The 19,407-nt window shown below is 45.8% G+C and overlaps 1 protein-coding gene across 5 annotated transcripts; it reads right to left on the bottom strand.

The window, feature by feature from the left end:
- Positions 1–4: 4 nt before the first annotated feature.
- On the bottom strand, positions 5–18,999 carry bcl2l1 (BCL2 like 1). 5 transcript variants are annotated; one of them, XM_055222908.1, is made up of 5 exons: positions 17,753–17,962; positions 16,947–17,037; positions 16,683–16,775; positions 15,523–16,314; positions 5–1,664 (listed from the first exon to the last, which is right to left on the bottom strand). In XM_055222908.1, exons 4-5 carry the CDS (start codon positions 16,252–16,254, stop codon positions 1,521–1,523), a joined length of 876 nt encoding a protein of 291 aa, XP_055078883.1. In that variant the 5' UTR covers positions 16,255–16,314; positions 16,683–16,775; positions 16,947–17,037; positions 17,753–17,962; the 3' UTR covers positions 5–1,520. The 5 variants fall into 5 exon arrangements, with proteins under 5 accessions (XP_055078883.1, XP_055078884.1, XP_055078882.1 ...); XM_055222909.1 differs by lacking the exons at positions 16,947–17,037; positions 17,753–17,962 and adding an exon at positions 18,832–18,958; XM_055222907.1 differs by lacking the exon at positions 16,947–17,037 and having other exon boundaries at positions 17,753–17,966.
- Positions 19,000–19,407: the final 408 nt, after the last annotated feature.

Below are 19,407 nucleotides of genomic sequence, written 5' to 3'. Positions count from 1 at the left end.
AGCCACAGGACACATGCACACGTTATGACCCTCGTGCACACTCACACAGCTCCTAAAGTCAGCGAGGAGCAGGTTTCTGATAAAAAACAGCAGCAGCGTAAGATGGATCAGATCTACAAAAATAAAGTCACTGGATTCTGGAATGTTGAAGGAACACCAGGAACACTGGGAACGCCACAGCCCTTCCTCCTCAGCTCCTCCAGAAGTCCCCAAAACTCCTTAAACTCTAGAGCTCCTCTAGATCCCCCTCTCTCCTCCATCTTTTGGTGAGTGACAGGTACCTCCTCCTCCTTTCCCTCTCCTCCCTCTCTTTTCTCAACCCTCTATCCCTTTCTCGCTCCTTTCCTTCCCTCTCTTCAGTCTAAATGTAAGTGACAGGTGAGTAACAGATGAGTGACAGCTGAGTCAGAAGAGCTTGATGCTGATGTCATGTTTTAGTACAGTCTGATGAACAAAGCAGCAGTCTTGATGGACAGAGGAGACGGAGAAGGGAGGGAGAATGGAGGGAGAGGACAAACACTAAGAAGGAGGGGGAGAGAGAAGGAGAGATTCTGGATGAAGAGAGGAGGCAGAGAAAGAGGGAGTGAGAATGGGGAGAGAGATGACAGCTGCTAAACAGGAAAGTAGGGGAGAAAGAAGGGAGCGATGAGAAGAGAAGGAGAGCCACGACACAGATGAGACTGATTCAAACATGAGATGAACAAACAGAAGAAGAGGAAGACGTGACAAACTTTATTCTGACAGGTGAAGTGACAGGTGCTTTCATACTGAACTGTGGCTCTGATATTTTTCTTCTGGTGTGTGTGTGTGTGGGGTGTGTGTGTGGGGGTGTGTGTGGGGTGTGTGTGTGGCCGTGTGTGGGTGTGTGTGCGTGCGTGTGGGTGTGCGTGTGGGTGTGTGTGTGTGTGGGGTGTGTGGGTGTGGGGGGTGTGTGTGTGTGTGGGCATGTGTGGGTGTGTGTGCGTGCGTGTGGGTGTGCGTGCGCGCGCTGGGATCATGTGACTGTGCTCCCAGTGCAGAGTGCAGCATGTTTCAGAGGCTGTTAGCACCATGTTGGTCACATGACGCTAACATGAGGTTAGAGTTAGATTCTAACACACTTTAGCCACACAACGCTAGCACACACACGGTTTAGTAAAGGCGTGAGTAGGGGTGGAGTTGGAGCTGAACATGGAGGTTTGGGAAGGTTTAAAAACAAAAACTGATTTTACAGATTTCAACTGATTTAAGATTGACAGGTTTAAATAAATGTGACAGATTTTTCAACAAACTTAAGTCCAAAAAAAGTTCAGATTCAAGACTAGATCCAGATCAAGACAAGACCAGGTACGAAAGAAAGGGGTCTGCACCGGGTCTGAACTGGGACTAAACCAGGACTAAACCAGGTCTGAACTGGGACAAAACTGAGACTGAACCAGGACTAAAGCGCGACCCTGTACGAGAAGGGTGACAGGTGTAGGAGGTTAGATTCCATTTTGAGTTGTTTTTCCTGTTTTTCCTGTTTTTCATGTCTCTCTGTCTCACAGGCGTCTCTGGGCGAGCAGTGACCCCACCACGACCCCGGTGACCAGGGTCATTCCGGCAAAAAGCCATTTCTTGAAGCGTTCTTCGGAATGGCGGCTCTGCGCGGCGGCGTCCTGCCCGTAGATCTCTGCGAAACGGGCCTGAAACCAACAGACAGGAAATGGTTAAATGCAAAACAGACAAGCGACGTCATCACCATTAAAACTTGAAACTCCACATTGATACTAAGGAAAGGACTCATTACCGATATCGATATCGATACCGATACCACGACGATGATAAAATTCTCTTTAGACAATGTATTTTTCAACATTCAACCTGCAGATTTATGCTGAGCTCTTCTGTAGAAAACACTCTGTTCCGCCTTGTGATGTCATGTGGTGATACAGGAAGTGCTCCACTGTGTTTTTAAACTCCATACACCTTCAGTCCTGGAATTACCTCAATTGAACTAAAGTTGAAAGAGCAGGACTCGTGCCGCGATTCTTTTGGGATTTTCCAAGTTTGAGAGATTTACCAAACACTGCTCTGTGTACTTCTGACCTTCAAACACGCCACAAACTGAGCAAGTAGAAGTACACAGGAGTACACGGGAGTACAGTGGTCCCTCTATTATCGTGGGGGTTATGTTCTAAAAATAAGTTGCAATGGGCGAAATCCGCAAAGTAATCGGCTTTATTTTTTACAATTATTATATATGTTTTAAGGCTGTTAAACCCCTCACCACACACTTTATACACTTTTCTCAGACAGACATTAACAGTTTCTCATATCTCTCTCTTGTTTAATTAATTAATACTGACTCGCGTATTTCTCTCTGACCATGCCTCTTCGTCCTGGCTCTGCTGTAGTATGGATCGATCATTTATGTAAATTTGTCTGAACACATTCTGTACTGTACAGGAGACACGGCACAGAGGAGACTGATGGACAATGGTCTACAGTCCAACAGTCAATCAGGACGCAGGACACAATCCGCGTTCATAGGCTGTAAAAAAAGCATGCAAAATTGTACTAAAAAATCTGTGAAACAGCGAAGCCGCGAAAGGTGAAGGTTATAGGGACCACTGTACACAGGGAGTACACAGGGAGTACACAGGGAGTACACAGGGAGTACACAGGGAGTACACAGGGAGTACACAGGGAGTACACAGGGAGTACACAGGGAGTACACAGGGAGTACACAGGGAGTACACAGGGAGTACTTGTAATCTGAGTCAATCTCCAAAAGTTTATTTACAGAATGAGCTCATTTAAAAAACAGCAGAGTCCCAGTGAAGTGTCAGAGTGACACAGAGACAGACACACACACACACACTTCAAACTCTATTTCAAGACTAAGGAACAGACTCGATACTTGATACCGCAATGATAAAAACACTTTCTTTAGGCACTGATGTTCCACACTAAATGTTGTACTTTGTGTGTATAAGGCCACATGGGAATAGAACAGAGGGTGTGTGTGGGTGTGTGTGTGTACTAGTCTATGTGTCTTATATTTGTGAAAGATATAGACCAGGGGTCACCAACCTTTTTTAACCTGAGAGCTACTTTATGGCACTGAGTCATACGAAGAGCGACCAGTTTGAGACGCTCTTCTGAAATAACACATTTTCTCAGTTTGCCTTTAGTTATACATTATTAATAATGATAAATGATGATCATCTATGTGAACACACTGATCATGTTGTAAGACACTGATCACATTAATGATTTCTCAAAATAATTACTAACAATGAGCAAGGAGGGAAACAGATATCAGTATTCAGCTCTTTAACTTTACTAATCTTAGTATTTGTTAAATTTCCAGATGACACTTACATCACTACATCTCATAGGAAAAGTGTCCCATTTTCACTATCCATTGACAAACCTTTTTAACAAAACATAAATAATATACATTGCACCATGTTTCATAAAGTTATAAATTATGTAATGTTAAAGAAAAATAATCTTACATATTTTAAAATAAATCTCGGTTGCGTTGTGTGACTTTTTCACCCGTGTCGTGAAAAAAGCCTGTTGTTTACCCAAAGCTGCATTTAGCTCTGGGCTTGTTCTGCCCATAGTGCGCGTCCCCGTGGGGAGTGCGCGTCCCCGTGTGTAGTTTTGTGAGATATAGTGAAGTGTCCCTCCACATTGTGCCGCTTTGCCGTCACCACAGTCGCTCCGCAGATGAGATACGCGCAGGTTTCTTTTACAGTCTTAAATCGTTGTGAAAGTGATCTCTTTATTTTCTACCATGTTTTGGAGTAAGAAACTGCATTCAGTGCATCCTCACAGCGCTCGCGAGCGGAGCACTGGTTTTGTCACGCGCACAATACTGACCTTTGAAGTGAGTAGGTCAAAGTTCACCTTAACTTATCTAAACTTCACGTATAATGAACAAATGTTTAAGATATTGTCATTTTTAAATCTATATAAACACAAGGGTGATAAAAAAAATATAGCAACAAAATAAAATTACATTTTAGATGCAGCTCATTAGTGAGTTGTGCTATTTTTAGAACTGGACTGTGGGCGACTCCCGCTCACACACAGACGTGTCATTTCAATAGAATTTCAGATGAAGACATTAAGGCTTCATCACTTCTGCTCAGAAGCCCCGCCCCCTCACTTCCTGGAACTGAGTCAGGCTGCAGTGGCTCAGAGCCACCACAGGAAGGTGCCAAACACTCAGGACTGCTCTGCTCAAACCCAGAGGCGAGAGAACTACTGAGCTACTCGGGTAAAATGAAAAAGTACCAAAAAATACAAGGATCAGAAAAATACAAGTAGATGTAAAACTTGTAAAACTTACAAGATGTAAAACTGTATCAGACAACATTTAAAACATGAAACAGAACAAAAATATTTCAGATTTTACTACAAATATGAGTGACACATGCAAAATGTTACCGAGCAACCACAATACATTGCAGTGACATCACACTGTGTCTACATGTATGTCTATGGTGGAATGTTCAGCAGTTACCATGGAGATGCAATGTACAAGTTAGAAAACGATGATAATTTTAAGATCATCTGAAACTCAAGAAAAATCCCAGTGATTTAAAAAGCTCATGTTCAGAAGCCCGTCATCAATCAGCGCTCATGGTCCTGTTTTTAAGAGTTTGATTTTACATAGAAAGGTGAGTGACTCACTGAAAAACTGCTGGCTAATGCTAGCTAGCTTATGACTCTAATGTTCTTTGAGAGGGACTTGATTAATAGTACAAAAATCACCTCACCTGTTGTAGTTCAGACAAGTCAGTTCTGTATGTTCAGACTGTGTTAAACTAAAACTCTGATTAAAATCTAACAGAGCTTTAGAGAGCGCCGTGCCTACAGTTAGCATCACCCCCCTTTTTTGGAGGGTTGGCCACCTGCTTGACTCCATGGAGATGTATCAGCTTTGCATGTAATATTTTATATCTCACTTTAGAGAAGACGGCAGCGGGTAAAAGCATCTGACCCGTACCGACCTGGACGACCCAGGTCTTTATAAACACAATTCAGAGATGAGCATTATTTAGACCAGAACGACAAGAACAAGAAGAACTTCACTCTGAGCCCTGTTGTTCTTGAGTCTTTATGGTTCTCATCTCTGACCCCTATGGTTCATTATGTTATAATTACCCATTTTAAATCACAATATTCATCTAAAACGACTTAATAAAAGAAACAAGTTCGTTGACTTCCAAGTTAGAAAACTGCAGTGCCCAATGGGAGCTGACGTCACCGTGAACATCATCGCAACAAAGCGCTGCATGTCGGCGCCCCCTATGGATAGCTGCAAATCGCAGTAGCGAGCAACACATTTTTCTTCATTAAACACACGCATGTCTCTCTCTCACACATACACACACACACACTCACTGCTTCTCAGTTTAATAAAGACTGATGTGACCGAGAGGAAATCAATATTTAGAGACAATATTTCAGAGACAGAGAGGGCATCTGACACGATCTGAGGCACAGGGAGGGCATCTGACACGATCTGAGGCACAGGGAGGGCATCTGACACGATCTGAGGCACAGGGAGGGCATCTGACACGATCTGAGGCACAGGGAGGGCATCTGACACAGGCTCAGGTTCTTAGTAAGGCATCTGACACAGGTTCTTGGTAGTCACGTGACTTCCTGTTGGAGCTTTCTAAGAACGATGGTGGCTTTTGTCATGTGACTCTTCTCGGGGCAGAGGAAGGAACTGTGGCCACAAAACACAACACACCAGACACGCCAGACACAACACAGCAACAGACAAGGAGAGAGAGAGGAGAGAAGGAGAGTAGGGGCAGAGGAGAGGGGAGAAATGAGACAGGAGAGGAGAGAGGGAGGGAGAAGAGGAGAGAGAGGGAGGAGAGAGAGAGGCACAGGGGGAGGAGAGGAGGAAGAGAAGAGGAGGGAGAGAGAGGAGGAGAGGGGAGAAATGAGAGAGGAGAGAGGGAGGGAGAAGAGGAGAGGGAGGAAGAGAGGGAGAAAGGAGGGAGGAGAGGGGAGAGAGGAGAAGGAGAGGGGCAGAAGAGAGGAGAGAAGAAAGGGAGAGAGGAGGGAGAAAAGAGGAGAGAGGGAAGAAAGAGAGGAGACAGGAGTAGAGGGAGACGAGAGAGAGGAGGAGAAAGGAGTAGAGGGAGACCAGAGGGGAGGAGAGAGGAGAGAATCTCTCATACTGGAACATGATGAAAAGAGCAAAACTCACAAAACATCAGAGACCACAACTGACCAATCACAGCCTCTCATGTGAGACGGGTCAGTCACAGACTCTGATTCACCTCATATGTCTCTCCTCTGGTCTCATCCATAGACTATGGCCATGTCCCAATTTGCCAAATGCACTGTTCGAAGTGCCCAGCCTCCTTGCCGAAATGGAACACAGAGCGTACTTCAAGCGCTGTCTGTGCACTTACATCATGTAGCTTACGTTACTTTGCTGAAATAATTTGTTTTAATTCTTTATTATTTAATACAAGAGTCAAGGTGTCGTCACAGCCATTTATTTCGGTTTAGCTTGAATAAAGTAAGGAATTCATGTTTCCCTTTGAATACCAATAGGCAAATATTAGGTTCGAGGTGATTTTTTCCCCCAAATTGTAGCTACTACATATCTTTAACAAAATATACCTTGTTAAAACATTCTAACAGAGACCGAGGTAACCAATATCATTTTTACAGTCATAGTCTATAAACCAGAGAACACTCATTAGTTATATATAAAATGGGATATTGCAGTTTAATGATTCGGTATTTTGGACCAGGTTTAATTTGATCTGTGGCTTTAACACCAGTAGAGGGCGCTGTTACCTACCATGTCGTGTGCCAGTTCATTTTAGCTCATTATTCTTATTATTGCAATAATAATTTCTAATGATTATAATGTATTATTCTTCTTATTGTCTGGGAATGATTGCACATTCCGTCATTCAGTTAAACAGTTTTTTCCCCCAAACCAGCCCAAAAGAGTGTACCAGTGCTGAGCAGGTTTTGTAATCATTAAAATGCATATCTTTATTCAGATTTAACAGTTTCATGTCGCACTGTTGTAGGTGACTGGTACGATCATGTGAACATGTATTGCATAGCGGACTCCATTTTGGTCTCTTTTTTGCGTAGGTGTGGTGCATGATGGGATATAGCAGTGCGCGAAGAGTGCATGGACGCAAGCTTCGGCTACGGTCGATCCCCATGGAAATGCAGGGCACATTTTCGGCTGCATTGAAATGGGACAGCACCTTGTCGCACCGAACGTTACGTAAGCCCATAAATGCATTATTCAAAGGGCACTTCGAACAATGCATTTGGCAACATGGGACATGGTCTCTATATATAAATGGACGCAGCTAACCCGCTAGCCGCCGCGTTACAAACATGAAATGATTATGGCCGTGGCTCCATCGACTCTGACGTTGACTTCTGAACTTGTGAAAAGTCCCAACCGCTGACCAAACACCAGCGTCCGACAGAGTAGCCAATACGAGTATTCAGCAGATGACCCATACAGACACTTTGGGTTGATTTATCTGATGTATATGTGGTCCAGAGCAGTGGTCATCCAGGACCTCAGACTCAAGTGTTTTTAGATTTTTGCATAAAACAGATGTCAGCCATTTTAATTAATCTGTCTCCTGTCCCTCTGTCCACCTCTCTCCCTTCTCCTTCTCTACATGAACGAAAGAGGATAAGTAAATAAATAAATTATCTTCCTCTCCTTCAGTTTCTGTTTAAAATAAGATTAAAATGTCAGTGAAAGATAGAGGGAGGGAGAATAGGGCAGATGGAGGGGGAGAGACTGAAAATGAAAATCTAAGAGGGATGGCATCTGACACACCTGGCACAGTTTGGGCTCTCTCTTTTCTTTTTAAGAAAATAAAAAGAAAACAGCCATGTTTTTGTTTGTGAAAGAGGGATGAGTGAATTTTGAAGAAACTATACGAAAAAGGGAAAGAGGGAGGAAAGGCGGAGAGGGGGACAAGAGAGGAAGAGGGGGAAGGGAGAGGGAAGAAGAGAGAGAGAAGGGGAGGAGAGATGGAGAGAGGAGGGCGAGGAGAACGGGAGGAGAGAGGAAGAGGAGAGGTGGAGGAGAAACGGAGCGTGTGACCTGATTCCATATAAACCAGAGACAAAGTGGAGCAAAGGAAATGCTCCAGACGCCGAGGATTCTGGGAAAACAGAGTTGCATTTGTAAAAAGCGTCCAGTGAAACAGATTTTTTTTTAAATCGCCCAAAGGTGAATGGTCACGTTTACTCCAGGATCTACAGATAGCAATTTAACCTTTGACCCCTGACTGTATCAGCGCTGAGTTTAGCTTCATTTGCTCCCTGTGTGGCAGATGCCCTCCCAGTGTGTCACATGCTCTCCCTGTCCTCTACAAGCATGTTCCTGTGTGCAAAGAGGCCGAAGTGTCTTGCTCACTGTTACAATGCTCACCCCCCTCCCTCCCCCAACTTCCCCCCAGTTTAAAAATCAAACCAGCAACCTTTAGTTTGGGGGCTCCCTGCACTCCCTACACCACCTGCATTTAAATCAGTTCAATTGAGCTCAAGTCTCACAATGTTCATCTGTTCAATGGGAGCTGATGTCGCCGTAAACGTCATCACAACAAAGCGCTGCAGGCAGTCGGCGCCCCCTATGGATAGCTGCACAACACACTAACGAGCAGCCCATTTTTTTTCATTTGTATCACTGATTAAGACAATAAAACTGGGGAAGGAAGTGCGTACGTCACAGTGGACACGTACATCACACTGGGCCTGTAGCAGTGGAGGTTAAACGGGGGTAGATCGGCAAATTGGCATCTTAAAAATAAGAGATTACTCAAACATAAATCACTACAAATACAACTTCAGATGCTCAATGAGAAGAAATGACTAGAACATGGTTAAAGATCTGAACAGAACATTTTTGAACTGAAGCTGATTTAAGATTGAAATAAAAGTTGGTTCTCATTCATTATCGTGACGTCTGACCCGGGACACAGACTCACGAGTCAAGAAGACGCTTCAGCCTCTGGTTTAATGGAGCAACAGCCTGACTCACTCTGGCCACTCCATTTGCGGAATGTACACCTCATTTACATAATGTACACATAATTTACATAATGTGCACCTCATTTAGATAATGTGCACCTCATTTACATAATCTACTCCTCATAATGTACATGACTGTAAACACGAGGCGTACAGAGGCCATTGATCTGGAGAAGACTTTAGGAACACAGAGGAGCTCCACCTGATGATGTCACGAGGTAGAACAGAAAACTGGTCCATTTAAACATATTCAAGTGTACAATTCAATATTGATCCATCTCAATTTGACTCACCTTTGACCTGACGCTCCATCTCCAAAGGATCTGGTTTTAAAAACACAAATCTCAAAATCTGATGTTCAGATCAGAACATTCCAGTGATCCTTACAGGCACAAGCGCACTAAGCCCCACCCACAAAGCTAGTTAAGCCCACACTGCTTGCTTAGTCCTGCCCACACCAATCACTTAGCCCCACCCCATTGACCTTGGAGTCTGGTAGCAGCACAAAAGGTTTGGGGGCTTTGTGTTTTTGTTCAGGGTCAAACTGTCCCAGAACTGTCACTTTAGTAAAACTCTGTCATTGTGCCTTTGCGTCTCACACCTGGAACACACAACCACACCTCCAAGTCACGTGACGAGCTCTGGCTGAACAAGGGACAGGCTAAAAATGCTTAACACCCGCTAAATACATTAAACACTCTAAATACACGAACCACACATGAAACAAATGCTAAACACATGAAACACAAGCTAAACACCCTAAACACATGCTAAACCAAGGCCAAACTCACGTTAAACACACTCTAAACGCACACTAACACACTAAATGAATGCTAAAGACATGCTAAACAATCGCTAAACATGTGGTAAACACCCGCTAAACAAACACTAAAAACACACGCTAAACAAGTGGGGATAAGGAATGAGAGAGAGAGATATGGAGGAGAGAAAGAGGGAGGACAGAAGGAGAGGAAGAAGACAATGACGATGAGCAGCATGTGCACGACAACAAACAAGGAACAAAAATCAATTGGAGCAAAGTGACACAGTAGAGAAAAAGAAAGAGGGAAGAGATGAAGAAGAAGAGAATGAAATGAAGGAAAGATGGGGGCAGAGGCGAGGGACATAAAGAAGAGAAGGGGAAGAGGGAGAGAGAGGCTGAAGGGAACAATGAGCGGACCCGAAAAAACAAGCAAAAGAACAAAAATCTATTTCAGACACAGATGATGGAGAGATGAAGGAGAGAGAGGGAGGGAGGAGGGTCCCAGGGGTCAGATCTGCTGCTTTAAAGTGAGAGTGACAGAAGAAGAAGAGGTGTAACAGAGTCTGCAAGAATATTAATTACAGAGGGAAGAGAAGAGAGAGGGAGGAGGGAGGGAGAGAGAGAGAGGGAGGGACGAGGAGAGAAGGGAGAGAGAAAAAGAGAGGAAGGAGAGGAGTGGGGGGTACGGCATTATTCATCTTTAATTGGTAACCAGAGTGTGATACACAGACTACTGTTTAGACCTGCTTTAGACCTGCTTTAGTCCTGCTTTAGTCCTCCTTTAGACCTCCTTTAGTCCTGCTTTAGACCCGCTTTAGACCCGCTTTAGACCCGCTTTAGTCCCGCTTTAGACCCGCTTTAGTCCCGCTTTAGTCCCGCTTTAGTCCCGCTTTAGTCCCGCTTTAGTCCCGCTTTAGACCTGCTTTAGTCCCGCTTTAGTCCCGCTTTAGACCTGCTTTAGTCCCAGATCTGTCTGAGTTCTGAATAACTGCATCATAAACTCTTGCTCAACCTCAGATACACCTCCTCCTCGTCCCTCTCTCTGTCTGTCTCTCTCTCTATGTCTCCCTCTCTCTCTGTCTCCCTCTCTCTCCCTGCTCCCCACTCCCCATCTCTCTCTCCTTGTTCTTGCCGGTGTTGGCACAGGGCCGCGAGGACTGACCTTGGACTAGGACAGGAGAAAGAGGAGAGAGAGGGATGGAGAGGAGGAGAAAGAGGACAGAAAGGGATGGAGAGGAGGAGAGAGAGGAGGAGAGAAAGAGGAGGAGAAAGGTATGGAGATGAGAGAGAACAGAGAGGTATGGAGAGGAGGAGGGAGAGGAGAGAGGGATATGGAGAAGAGAGAAGTGGTGAGAAGAAAAGGAGGCAACAAAATAGAGAGAGGGATAGAGAGGAGGCTCTCCTTCTCTCCATCACTCTGGAGAGGAGAGGGAGAGAAAGAGGGGGGTGGGGTGGGGGAGGAGAGGGAGAGAAAGAGGGGAGGGGCTGGTGGGGCTGTCCTCAGAGACACTAGGGGATTTTAAACAGAGAGAAAGATGAACACGTAGATTCAAAATGAGAAAGAGAGGAGGAGAGAAGGAGGAGAAGGGGGGGGGGGGGGGGGGGGGGGGGGTTGACGGGAAAAAGGCCAGAGAAAAAAAACACCTGAGACCTGGGACAGTCCCTAGAGAAAGAGAGCGAAAGAGGAAGGTGGGTGGGGGGAGAGAGGGGAAGAGAGCGAGAAAGCTAGAGCAAGATAGAGCGAGAGAGAGTGAGTAATCTTCATTATTAGATAGAGAGAGTTTAGTGCACCTTCACCCTCCTCAGGCCTGAGTCAGTCACATAGCTACACCACAAGATCTGGTCTTGTCTCTGGTCTCTGGTCGGGTCTCTTTAAATGCTGACCACAGACCACTGAACTTGTCAATAATCGATCTCAAAGCGCTGACCAAACACTCTTTCTTTGTCTCTCTGTCTCTTTGTCTCTGAGGCAGTGGCAGAGTGGTTAGCCCTCTCACCCCACAACAACAAGGTCACGGGTTCAGCTCCCAAAACACAAAAGAGCATTCTGTGAACAGGCTTTTATAATCCACCAGCGACGTAATCCTGACCCAGAGAGGATGGGTCAAATGCAGGTTTAACCCAGTGACACTGAAGGACAGGCCAAATGCAGGTTTAATGGGCTCGACACACGGGGAGCGACTAACAACAGTGTGCAGCGACACTCATCACAGAGGCTTTAAAATCAAACACACGGGCAGCGACAAACTGCAGCGACTAGCGGCAGCTTGTCACGTTGCGCTCTGTTCCAGAGCAGATCGCGAGCCTCCTACACGTCTGATTGGCTGTTTATTTGGAGGGAATTTTGAGGTTAATAGCGGTAGATGGGAAAAAGACACTAAAATGAAATCTAGTAAAGTTTTGCTTCATTTGACTAAAATATTACAATTGGTTGCACTCTACAAAACTAAAAAAGCGATCCTGGGTCCACCCTATTCTGCAGCTAATTCTGTTTAATGTAAAAACCTTAAATAAATATATTTTTTAAATGTTGAATCAGTCTTTAATACATTTGGTTATTAGCCTCCGTAAATTTATCTGAATTAACAAATTTGCGCATGTTAACTTACCACTCATATTCACCCTGGCACCAACGAGTTCCCAGGCAGCTGCTTTTTTTGATATATCTCGGTAGTCTCTTTGAGATGTCAAAAAGAATTGGGAAATCCGACACCGTGAGTATAATTTTCTCCTCCATGATGTTTCTGAAGTGGACAGTGCATTGGCTCGTCAGTCAAACTCTCGCTGATTGGCTGTTGTGCAGGCGACCGCGATAAAAATAGAACATTTTTCAACTTTCATTAGTCGCGTCGCAGGCCCGCGTGTGCATGTCGACATGCACGAGCGCGAGGTTTTCATTAGGGATGGGACGATATACGATAATATCGTTAATCGCGATAAATAAGGTCCGCAATTAATCGTTTGTGGCATTTTTTAATAATCGCGATCATCGCGCACGATTATAATCGCCTTTACGGCACCACACTGCCTCATGTTTCCAGTTCCAATACAGCGTTTAGATGTTAGTTCTGGTGTTTGCCCACTCTGACATAGCAATGACACTTGTAGCTTCTGTGCTTATCTCTGTCTGAACTATATTCTGTCAGATATCAACAATAAACAAAGTCTGATCCGTAACTCTCCACAGGAACGTACCAGTGCGCGCCTCACCCGTGCGCACAGATGAGACGCTAATGTGTGCACATCTTAGATTTTTACCTACAATAATGCAAACTGCAGAATAAAACAACACCTTTTAAACAATAGACAAATTAAGTCTAATTCATAAAGCTGAACACAATGTGCCAGAGCGCATGGTCCGAATGTGCACTATGTGCACAGAAGCAATGCTAACGATTATACACGATATATTTTACGTACAATTAAGTCAATAGCAGAATAAACCACGCTTACCGATCGAGAACAGCATCCAATCCATCAAAAAATAAGGTCCTTTACTCCTGAGTCCACTGTGGGATCTTGACTCTTTGCCATGAACCACTCCAGGTCAGAGATGCCTCTAGTTTAACTTGTACAAACATCCACAGTGTCCTCGATCACGTTCTCCCTTTGTTTTGTCCGTTTCGTCATGTTTAAAACGCAAAACAACAGTGCGTAAAATGCGCCATTATGCACACATTTCTGCATCCACTCGTTTCCCAATTCACCAAAGTGCCTTAATTAAAAAAAATTAAGTGTTTGTCGACGGGCACTTGCGTCACTTCCGGCGCAACAAGGACCGGTCCATTTCGACAACATGGCATTGAGGAGTACACATTTTCTTCCGGGTACGTCTGTTTATGGAAAACCATGGCATGTGATACATCATCCTGTCCCGCTGCTCTTTGGCTGTAAGGGGAAAACGTCACTAAATGTGTGTGATGTAATTGGTTGATTCTACAAGGGGAAGAGTGGGGCGTAAACTTTCAGTCATCTGTAGCACTGATTCGCTGTCTGCGGGCTCAGTAACCCACAACCCCCACCTTATTGGCCACCACTGGTGTCAATCACAAGCTAACACGTGTGTTTAGCACTGGGGAACAAAGTTGGCGCTGTCAGAAGTTTATTATGCCTGAAATCGACTAAAGAAAGACAAAGAAGTGACGGAGCAGATTTTATATTTGGAGTCCTGCAGCAGATTGGACATGGAGGATCTTATTTTGTGGACATAATTTCTTGACTGGATTATATTCTCTGGACCTTTACGGAACAAATGAGCCCAACTTTGTGTGAATATGTTGATGTTTGACAGAACCAGAGTGCTCAATGGTAAGTGAAGTCCAGATTCACACTTTGTGACTTTTCTGTAAAAACGTCTTTCCTGTCAGCACTCTGGTGATTGCAGGTGAAAATGGTTTGCATATCCAGAAAGACGAGCGCCGCAGCTTTCATTTGATGTTTGTGCGGGTGACGCAGAAGTGTATGTACATTGCTGTAAAGTTGTAAAGTAGGCCCGGGCCGTCGGAACGTTAACAGGTTAATAATTATCACGATAATATCGTTAATCGCGATTAATTTGGCCACGATAATCGTGAGTCTAAAATTTAATATCGTCCCATCCCTAGTTTTCATGTGCACGACTTTCGCTTGTCGCGGAGGTGAGAGAGACGAGCAATTTTCGCAGTGTCACACAGAGACCATTGAAAATAAATGGAGAGCGAGCGACATCGCTCCCTGTGTGTCGAGCCCATAACCCAGAGACACAGTGTCCAGGGTCACTCCGGCACACACTCCGGCACACACTCCGGCACACACTCCGGCACACACTCCGGCACACACTCCGGCACACACTCCGGCACACACTCCGGCTCACACTCCGGCTCACACTCCGGCTCACACTCCGGCTCACACTCCGGCTCACACTCCGGCTCACACTCCGGCTCACACTCCGGCTCACACTCCGGCTCAGATGAGATTAAACCTCGGTGACATCTTTAAAGAATTTTATCTTTCTGACAGATGTTGAAATGCGGGTCATATGAACACAGGGTCAGCATCACATGACCACAGTGTCAGCTCAGGCTCAGATAAACTCAAGACTAAAGTCTGACTCAAATCTCGCAACTCACGTTTTAAACCAGATCAAAACAACAACACTGCAGAGAGAGACAGGGGGCGCTACTCAGATACGACACTGCAGTGAGAGACAGGGGGCGCTACTCAGATACGACACTGTAGAGAGAGACAGGGGGCACTGGTCAGTTAATTCACATTCTTTATCACTGCTCCGTCACCATGACATCACCATAGTAGCAGGTAAACGAACGCCCAACTGCTCTGAGTAGGAAGGAGGGATTAGCTTAATTTAAAACTGAAGTAACTCAGATCTGAGACATTTACAAACAGAACAGACATTTTACATCAGACGTTTCAGTTTGTCACCGCGGTAATAGCCGTTACCAACCAGCGCCAACGGCCATTGTGCGCTTGCTTGAATGTTTCACGTTTATAAGTCAAACAGTGTCTTGCAAGTCTTTATTTAAGGTGAGATTCTGATCGTTTGTGCTGGACTTCGGAACCAAAGAGTGACTGACACTCTGAAGGGACAGATAATATATATGTTAGTGTGTGTATAGTAACCAGACGTTTACATACACTATATAAAGAGAAATTTTTTTTCAGTGTCTGACATGAAATCAGACTAAACTTTTCATATATATGTGTGTGTGTTTTGTATATACATGACTCACCCATCCCCCTTGCGAGTCGATCCAGTCTTGGATGTGTTCGTCCAGATACACAGTCATCCAGGTGACGATGCGAGCCACTAGGGTGCTCATCTCTTTGTCCACACACTCCACAGCAAGAGCGCCCCCGAAGGCAAACAGGCCAACGACACGCCCCCAGTTAACGCCATCGCGGAACACTTCGTCCATGACACTCTCGAAGCTCTGATAGGCTGTGGCGGGCGTGATGTGCAGCTGGCGGTGCAGGTCGCTGAAAGCGCGGCTAAAACGGAGCTCAAACTCATTAGCGGAGTCACGAAGAGCCTCTTTAACGGCGTCCAGGTCCAACAAGGGGGCGGGGCTGTGGACGGGGGCAGAATCAGAGGCGGAGTCAAGTCTGAGTCTAAGTGAGGGGGTGGAGTCTGGGGCGGTGCCATTCACAGAGCCGTTAAAGTGAGAGTCTATAGACGCATCATCTGCAGTCCTCTCCAGCTCCGTACTGTCCACCTCTGTTTCTCTCTGCAGCCGAGCCCTGTCTACGCTCCTGTCCACGCTCCTGTCCCCCAGTCCCAGAAGGTCCCTGTCTCTCTCTGTGTCAATCTCCGTACCATCCTCCAGCCCCCTATCCCCAAGTCCAAGATGCTCCGTGTCACTCTGTGTGCTCCTGTCCCCCAGCCCCAGGTGCTGCAGAGGACAGTCCCGCTGAGACAGTTTGTACTGGATGTAGAATTCCACCAGTTCTCTGTTGAGGGACATGTTCTCGTCTACTCCAGTGTTGTCCTCAAAGCTCCATTAGATCCAACACCAGCTCAAGTCCTGGACAAAAGCACAAACATGTCAGATGCCCTACCATACTCCTGTAATTCTGAGATGGGGGCAGGTCAAATGTCTCTACTTAAATAGAGTCATTTTACTTCTGGGTTATTAACTGTAACACATAACATATTTAGATAACGGTTTCTTTTATAGTTTTGAAAATGCTATATTTTGCCCAAAACAACATATTTAGGCTTGTGGGCGGAGCCTTGTACAGACTCGTACTGCTAACTGTAAGGAGGGTTTGAATAGGACCTGGGAGAGATCACTAGGTTACTCAAACATGGATGACATCTAAAACCTCTTTGTTTTTGAGGAGCAGAGTTAAACATGGGACAAAGATTTAAAAATTCGATTTGGCAGAATACCTCCTCTTTAAACTGTAGATGTTGTGGTGTGTCAGATGCCCTCCCAGATGTTGTAGTGTGGTTGGAGAAATGCAGTGGGAGAATGGAGCTCATCTGACAAAAATGATCAGGGAAAAAAAAAGTCTGTGGATTAGACTTTTGGAGATCTGTGATGAACTTTAAGAGGACAGAGGAGGAGAGAGAATGTGGCAGGTGAAAGACGAGAGACAGGTGTGTGTGTGGGGGGAGGGGGTGACAGGAACAGTATCATGTGTGACCTCTGACCTCTTGTCTCAGGTCCAATCTGTGTCTGAGGTCAAGGCAGAAGAGGTGAGTCCAGTTTGAGTCAGATCGTTCTGCACATGCTCAGAAGAGTCTGAGGAGATGAAAACCCCTTTTACATGAGCAACTATACCGGGACTATACGGTTATCGTCACGAGGACATGTAGATTTCCAGACTCTGTCAGTCCCTCCCGCGCTGCTCCCGCCCCTTTGTCCCAAAATGTCACATGATCAAATACGGAGTGTCTTTAGTTCCTGTACGTAATGATGTGTCTGTCACGTTTATGGTTAAATTAATTTATATTTAAGCGTCACGTGTCGAAAAATCTGGACGGCGCAGACGCAGACACATTGTTTACCTCGCCACATGCTCCACTCTCCAACCACGTGGCGAGCAGTAGCGTGCACGTACAGCGTGCTTACACGAGCATCCTTTTCTCCCGTGACCTCCCACAAACCCCCCACCCCCCCATTACCCGCGCGCGGGCGCGACATTTGCGCATTATAGATCCACGTCTGGAGCGGCCGTGGCGCAGACAAGAACCCAACACATTTACATCCAGACCTTTACGCACGCGGCACCTGAGCAGAGTAGATGTGCAGTTATATATCCGCTGTAGAACCAAATTCAGCGCCTCCACCAGCCCAGAGTGGAGATAAGGTTTAGACGTAATCTAAAATTACTCGTTCAAATATTAACCTGAGTTAGATGTAAACCAAACACGGCCGTGGAATATGGACTGTGGACTGTTATCCACGCACAGTCATGATTCACGCAGCGTGGAGACGTCATTAAACAGAAGTCTACCTGACGTGGCTCAGACGCGGTAGATACGCTCCTCCGGATCAGAGCCGTCCGTCTTCTGTGGCCTCTTTTCCCGCGGACATAAGGTGGAGTCCCGCTCGGAGCTGTCAGACCCGCTCCAGTGGAGACAGTGTGAATGGAATGAGGTTGGCGTGCGTCTGGCTGGTCTGGTCGCTCCAGTGCGTTCCATACGCAGCTCTCACTGCACGCCCCGCCCTCCGCGGGTTACGTAACACGCTTAATAAACACGCATCCTCCACGCTGCGCGTGCGTGAAATCACATTATAACCAACATTTCCAAACCATTTACCACGGACACACGTGTACAGTGACAGGTTTATATTTGGAGCGATCCACGGAGGAGTCACAGTCATATTGTCCTGGTTTGGCTCCGCGCGTGACAAGAACTGACGTTTTTCTATGAACACTAAATAACTTCGCTCATACGCGGCGCTGCGCGCGTGGGACAAACAGCGCGGGCGCAGTGATGATCCGGACACGTTCGTCTCATGTGTTTTATCTGTGTTTAACACAGACCGCTGCTTTTACACTCATCTCAGTCCTGATTAGAAGAATCCAAACTGAAGAGGCATGTAAAGAAGTAGGAGGAGGCGGGGGAGGAGGAGGAGGAGGAGGAAGAGGAGGCGGGGGAGCGGATCGCACAATGGCACCTCTGTGCTACTGTCATTACGCGAAGGAACCTTGAGTCACCGCGGCCAGGGACACCACCCGCGCACTGAGCTCCTCATCAAAATAAAACTCATCATCGGAGAATTAAAATGTCCCACAGATGAATTAAAAGACCTTAAAAGACCACAAAAGACCACAGAACGCCCCAGAGCCGCGTCTGAAACGGCTGAGACTCAAAGCTCCGTCTGTTTCACATAATATAAGATTATTTTTCAAATAAAACTGTAGATTTAACGACAGCGTTTGGTGAGATTGTGCTGCCGTTAAACCAGAAAACTGCAGCTCAGATGAGACTCCGCGTCGAGCTCCTCCTGCTTCAGCCGCAGGAGGAAATCTCTTAAATCACATTTTAAAGATAAACGCGTCAAACTCGGAGCCGTGGGTCACGTTACCTGCAGATCCGAGTCCGTGGAATCATCTCCGGACGTGGTTTAATCCAGGCCCCGGTGGAACAAGGGCCGTTTGTGACATTGCTAACGTTAGCCCGCTGCTAACGGAGCCGAGCCGCAACTGCTGCGCGTCAGAACCGCGTCAGATCCGCCCCCCGTCGCGTCGCACTCAGCTGATCTCTGCTCCAGGAACTGATTTAACTGGACTGGGACACAATCTGAGAGACTTATTTAAACAGGAATGGGAAAATGTGAGATTTAACCGGTTAAATTGGCCAAATGTTTATCAGTGAAAGAGTCCAAATATCACGTGACGAATCACGTTCATGACGATCATTAATGCCCTTTAAAACATTTAGAGACAAAATGTTCTGTTTTTGAAAAGCTCTTTAATCTGTTCACTCTGTTCTCCTCTTATACTGTTCCCTTCTTATACTGTTCCCTTTGTTCGGTCTGTTACCTTCTTTCTCTTTTCCGGGTTGTTCCAAACTGTTCTACCTCTGCTCCGGATATTTCACTTTATTAAACATTAAACAAAGGATGTAGCGTTTCCATGGAAACCTTTGTTTTCCCAAAATC

This window comes from Periophthalmus magnuspinnatus, chromosome 7 (assembly GCF_009829125.3).
Source record: "Periophthalmus magnuspinnatus isolate fPerMag1 chromosome 7, fPerMag1.2.pri, whole genome shotgun sequence".
Taxonomy (NCBI): Eukaryota; Metazoa; Chordata; class Actinopteri; order Gobiiformes; family Gobiidae; genus Periophthalmus; species Periophthalmus magnuspinnatus.
Note: the sequence above shows the minus strand (reverse complement) of the source record. Positions and strands in the feature narration are given on the sequence as shown.

Excerpts from the sequence above, each read along its gene's own strand:
- bcl2l1 (XM_033970026.2), bottom strand. The coding sequence starts at position 16,254 with ATGTCCCTCAACAGAGAACTGGTGGAATTCTACATCCAGTACAAACTG. Across the intron at positions 1,665-15,522 it reads TCGACTCGCAAGGGGGATGG|GCCCGTTTCGCAGAGATCTA; the intron begins GTGAGTCATGTA and ends TGTTGGTTTCAG.